Source organism: Capra hircus, chromosome 10 (assembly GCF_001704415.2).
Source record: "Capra hircus breed San Clemente chromosome 10, ASM170441v1, whole genome shotgun sequence".
Taxonomy (NCBI): domain Eukaryota; kingdom Metazoa; phylum Chordata; class Mammalia; order Artiodactyla; family Bovidae; genus Capra; species Capra hircus.
The window spans coordinates 99,071,423-99,077,422 of NC_030817.1; the positions used below are offsets into that span (position 1 = coordinate 99,071,423).

Genomic DNA, 6,000 nt, shown 5'->3' on the forward strand with positions numbered 1-6,000 from the left:
TCATCATCTGGAGGTTATTCATTTGGATTAGTAAAGTGTTCATACTTCAGAAGGATAGTTTCCTAAAGTACTCATCTTAGACTGTGTGTGTTCTCAGTCATGTTTGACTCTTGGCGACCCCATGGACTCTAGACAGCCAGGCTCCTCCGTCCATGGAATTCTCCAGGCAAGAATACTGGAGTGGGTTGCCACTTCCTACTTCAGGGGATCTTCCCGACCCGGGGATTGAACCCGCGTCTCCTGCGTCTGCACTGGCAGGCGGATTCTTTACCACTGTGCCACCCGGGAAAACCATCCATCTTAGGGTGTAAAATAAAGAGAATTTGTCCAGTGTATTTATGAAGATCTGATTTACATGCCGGTTTTAAGAATTGCCATCAGTTTAAAATAGCACAAATAAAAAAATAGAATGATATTTTAAATGCCTGTTTATTCCAAGATTTCTGCTCAAATACCTTCTTCTGCCTGACCTATCTATTTAGCTCAAGAGGAAGAGGGCCTGGGGCTAAACCCAGATAGACCATCCCTACTGTCCTAATTCCCCAAACAATTCCCAATTCTCCCCTCACAATGCGCTAGAAGCGCTGGTAAAAGAGAAGACAGCACCATCTACAATTACTCTCCTAGGTACCTTTCAGCATCCCCACAGTCAAAAAATCACTGAGTAACTTGTAAATTTACATTCCAAAACCCAACGGCACAGCCACCAACAGTACCTCATCCCTTTGCAATCTTTCTCTTTTTCTTTAAACAAGAAAACCTTATGTTACTGAAGAGATGATTGAAAGAGTCTCCTTGTAAGTTCATGAATGCCCCTTCCCAGATGGTGCAGGAAGCAAAGCTCTAAGAACAGCACAATGGAGTCAACTCATCATCTGGAAAAGCTCAGCATCAGACTGAGAGAGAATCTAAAATTGTTCCAATTCCTAGGTCTCTGTTAAAACATAATAAGCCCAAGCTTGTGCCACTGTGAAGCCATGGCACGTTCATACTAGGAGGCAAGTTTACAGCACAAAGGGTAGTCATGTTGAAAATCAGGACTTAACTTTGACACTGAATTCAATTTATTTTTTCAAACTATTCAGTAAGAGCATCTGCTTATTTTTGAAATATTTTCTTCTCAGTCATGTATCCAAAGCAAGTACCTTTAAAATAAAACAACTAAGTAAATCCCAAGGACCAATATTAAATATAATCTTAGAAATTACATTTAACAAAAAGCCAAATATAAATTAAAGAAATGCTGAGGATTTCTGCAGACTCACAATATCTTGTTAATTGCAAAGACATGTCGGGGATGGAGTGCTAGAAAAAGTTATGCTTACCAGAAAATCGAAAACGCTGGGGGATGTTATTGAAAAGAACACTCTAGAAAATGAAGATAAGGCAAACCACACTCAAAATTAAAACCTGTAACAGTACTCCTAAAATGTACAACCCCAGATGCACTGTATCCTATGTAAATAATGCCTCGGGGAATTGTGCCCAAAGGGTCCCCTATATGGAATACAATGTGATTAGCGCCTCATAGATTAACAACGCAGTTGTATTTTTTTATAATGCAAAAAGTTATCATTGTGAAACACCATTTTAGGGTATGTCAAATGTCTAAATATTGAACCATTCTGTTTTGGATCCTAGAGCCTACTAGTTAATTTCTTACTCTGGAATGAGTTGATTATAAATTTGTATTTGGAATAAGCCCTTTACTAAACAGGTCAAAAACACTGAAATTAGACCCTTTTTAGTGTTTTAAAATATGGAAATCCATGTTTCTATATAAATGGAAAGATATGTTTCACAGCAAACATATGAAAGTTTATATATGTTCTAGAGGTGACCAGGTGTTAAGTTCACTGCTTCCCCAGCGCTAGTTTCTATCATATAAGAGGTTAAGTCTTTAAGTAAGCCAGTTACACAGGTCAGCAAAGTAATTCCTGTTTTAATCAAGTAAAGAAAATAACTTCATTTTTCCAAAAAGGAGAAAAGGAGGTATAAAACACCTCTAATTTCAGTTTAAAAAAAAAGACAATCAAAATTTATTTTTTTTTAATGAAAAGACTTTGAAGAGCTCAGAACTCCTGGAATAAGAAAATTGCTAGAAAGTTACTTGGAATCACCCACAGACAATAACTGTCGGTGGTTTCATTTCAGGCAATGGGCTTGTGCCAAAAGGGACTGACATCTTGATGAAAGGATCACCAAAAAGTCGTGAGAATTTTTCCATGACTAAAATTCCTTCCAAGAGCAACAAACTGATTTCTCATTCTGTCACCATAAATAGACGACAACTGTAAGAAATTGACAACATGTAACAATAATTCGAATTTGCTCTTCTGCATTCGAACTGTTCCAACTTTCAGTCTTGGCTTTGGCACACATGCTTTCCTTCCACAAAGCTTACTCCGCTCACTACTATGGAAACATGATATTTATTCTTTGAGCTTGAGCTATAGGACTAATTTTGGCAGAATCAGTGGTCAGATTGATGTTCAACCAAACTGGTCACCTGACATTACAACACACGTGAATCTTCACACCCTCTTTATTCCAGGGTAAGGTTCTGGGATAAAGAGCTACAGGACCAGGTGTCGTGGCCAATCACAGTAAAAGATAACGAAATAAAAACACTTTGCAGTAGGTTATTTTATTACCATCCTAGAACCCTATGACAATAGCTAGTTAGGAATTTAATATCGATTTAGAAACCATTTGCACAAAACCTACTGATTAATTTTGTTTATCCCTCTTGCCTTCTACCTTAAGTTACTTAATTTGGTCATTATCAACCTATGCCCAAGCAAAATCTATTTTATTTGATGCTTTGACACCCACCTGTTGAAATGATAAGTGAGGCACACACACAAAATAAACAGCTTACTTATTAACAGAATGCAAACAAAATTCATGTAACTGCTTCTGACTCACTTTTCTCCTTGGAAGCTTATACTTGGATTGCTCTCAAAGAAAACATCAAGTATATCGGATTCCATTTTGATTCATTAAATTCCTCCCTCTTTTAAAAGAAAAAACAAAAACTAAATTTGGAAACCACACACTCTAAGCAGCAAAGAGGTGTTTTAAAGAACATAAACGTCTGCAGTAGGACATGCTGTACTTAACAAGTTTCATGACATTTCTGTTCTTTTTTTCAGTTCAACTTCATTTCCATAGAGGAAATTTTTCAAAAAAGATTAATACATGTATTCAACTGTTTTTAATGTGTATTTCATCTATTTCTTTAACCCATCATCGAACACTAAGCTGCCTCCTCTGTTGGTCATAATGCTTGTCAGAAATAGTTACGCCTTCATTTAGAGGATAACACGCTTATCTTCTAAAACTGAGCAGATGTCCCTCATAAATGAAGTTATAAATCAATGACAACAATAAAACAGTAATTATATTTGGGAGACAATAGAGTGTATTAACATAGAAGTCCATGCTCTACATATATACCGCTTTAGCATATACTATAGCTGTTGGATTAGCTGGACACAACTCCTACTTTTGGGATAAGTTCTGGCTCTCTCTACTAGAAGACCCGTTGCTTTGTTTGAGCCCCATTGCTTGCCACCTCTTCCACGCATGTCACAATTTATCACTCTTCTTAAAGAATAGAACAGTTTCTGTTGTTCAAGTTAAAAATTTTTCACTTCTGAAAGGAATTTCAGTTTTCTATTCAAAATGATTGAAAATCAAAAGATCTTATTCCTAATTCATCACATCCAATAAATTGCTGTACTGCAGAAGCTCGCCAGGCTGGATAGGAACCTCTGAAAGGTCATATAGGGTAGAAACAATGAAGGGCTCAGAGGAGATGAAGGTGGGTGGTTGGTATTTTTATGGAATAAAGACTGGTAAGAAGTAATTGAGAGTCTCCTCTGATGACCAATTCTTACCATTTTGAGAATCCTTAACAGTCTTGGCCTTGCACCCTCCCTCTCTTCGGTCGAAGGAGACAAACCAACCTGCAAAATATGTTTAAATACAGTAGACAAATTGCCTTACCATAGGTCAGCAAATGAGAAATGCTTGTTTAGAGGTTACAGACAAATAATCATTTTCTGTGGTTAAGCTCAGTTACATGCAAATTATTGTAACCACTGAAGCTTCTGAAAGAGCTTTTCAAACGGTCTGCAGGCTTAAACGGGGGACAAAGGAATCCCTGGTACCTGGCTTTGCAGAGTCCTGGGCTATTCTTAGTGTTGGGTTCATCTTTAAATTGCAGGAGTTTAAAAGGCTTAATAACTTAAAAGTAGAACCAAGTGATAAAAATAGATTGTTTTCTGGCCGCTCTTTGTTCCCAGACATACTACTGGCAGTATATTTGCAATCAAGACAGCAGAATACGAATCAGCCTTCCACCGTGTAGTGTAATGCCTCAGAGTGGATATTTTTGGAAATGGCACTGCATTACATAACCTTCCGTGTTTAAAAAAAAAAACTACACTAAGGGGGAAAAGTCAGGAATATACACCATTATGCCCTTCTCCCTAAACCAAATAAACATTAATATACGTGCTGCGGTGATTTTCCTCCCAACCTCTGTGTCACAATACAGTTCTTTTGTTAACATAAGTTATGACAAAAATTAAGATGAATGGAGAAACAAAGTTCTCTAACAGGGTATTATGAGCTCTTCGAGTTTTCCTATAATGGTATTACAGACACACAGAAATGCAAATCAGATCATTATCATCATCAAGCAAAAAGCAGTCACTTATTTTTAAGCCATCCCTCCCCCAAAGTTCAGCTGCTTCATAAGAAAATGCAGGGGAAAAGTGTTGCAAGATCGAATGCCTGAAGAGACCCTTGGAGGCGCAGCAGCTTTGAAAGAGTAATAAAGACTAAGGATGAGGAACACAAATCCACTTTATAAAAGGGGAGGGGGGTGTGCATGCACCAAAGTGCATTTAATGCAAAGAAACAAAACAGTTCCTAACAATGCTTTATTAGCAGGAAGAACAGAAATTAATCACACCAACAAGCGAAAAACCCCACCCCTTCCCAACAGATTTCTCCCTCTTAACTTGTGCATTAGGGAAAAAAAAAAAAAACCACCCAAGTCAAATTCCAGCCTTAATGCAGCGGGACCAAAATGCCAGAATTTCTCTAAGTACAGGCTTCCGTTCTTTAAAATTTAGAGGGAAGAAGCATGAACTCTGCAGGGTTGGAGTCCAGCAAAGAGCAACGGCAAGAAATCGACACAAAAGAGAAAGCAGCGCTCCCGGCCGGGGATGGGAATGGCATATACTTACAGACAAAAGCCCCGTTCCCTGTTCACTCTCTCCTCTCTACACCTGAAACACAAATGTGGATGAAAAAGGGTATCATGCTAGAAAGACAGCTGGGGAAGGGGGGTGGGGGGAGGGGGCGGGGGGAGGGAAAAGGGGTGGAGGAAAAGGAGGGAGGAGGGGGAAGGGAAACAAAACCCAAACCGGCTTCACTTCCAAGAAGTGCAGCCTTGGAAAAAGGAGGGGGAAGGTCTCCCTGCCTCGCGCTCTCTCTCCAAGAGTGTGTGTGTCTCTTTCTCTAAGAGTCAGTTTCTCTCTCTCTCTCTCGGCTGCTAGTGTGCTAGTGAACAATGAGCTAATTCTGATGGGCTGGCGCCACGCCAGCACCCCAGCCTCGCTGCCACTGTGCGGCCGCGGCGGAGCCAGACTGCTTACTCGGCAGGAATCGGCGACTCGGGGCCCGGTCGGCGAGCGGCCAGCGCGCGCCCCGGCCCCCCGCACCCGGGAACCCCGAGCGCCGCGCCGCCCCCCTGCGCCCGCCGGGCCCGGGGACAAAGGGGCCCGCGGCCCCGCGCGCCGCCCGGCCCCGCCCCCGGAGCGCGGCGCGCACACACCCGGCCCGGCCTCCCCCTTGGCGGGCTTCTCCGCCTCGACGTGCGGTTGCTTTTCAGACAAATAAGGAGGCGGAGGAGGCGGTTTGGGGGCGCGCCAGGCGTGAAGGCGGCCAGGGCGCTGCACAGCCCGGCGGCTGGCCAGGGCCCCG

The 6,000-nt window shown here is 41.5% G+C and overlaps 1 protein-coding gene across 2 annotated transcripts in view; it reads right to left on the bottom strand.

Moving 5' to 3' along the window:
- The window catches only part of NREP (neuronal regeneration related protein), a 32,793-nt gene extending 27,019 nt beyond the window's left edge, over window positions 1-5,774 (bottom strand). The window contains exons 1-3 of one of the 2 annotated variants that reach the window (XM_018053735.1): window positions 5,673-5,774; window positions 5,262-5,303; window positions 3,903-3,971 (exon numbers count right to left, since the gene is read on the bottom strand). In XM_018053735.1, coding sequence (XP_017909224.1) covers window positions 3,903-3,905 — 3 coding nt within the window. In that variant the 5' untranslated portion in view covers window positions 3,906-3,971; window positions 5,262-5,303; window positions 5,673-5,774. Of the gene's footprint in view, window positions 1-3,902; window positions 3,972-5,261; window positions 5,378-5,672 lie in introns of those variants that run through there. The other variant, XM_005685030.3, reaches the window with a different exon arrangement.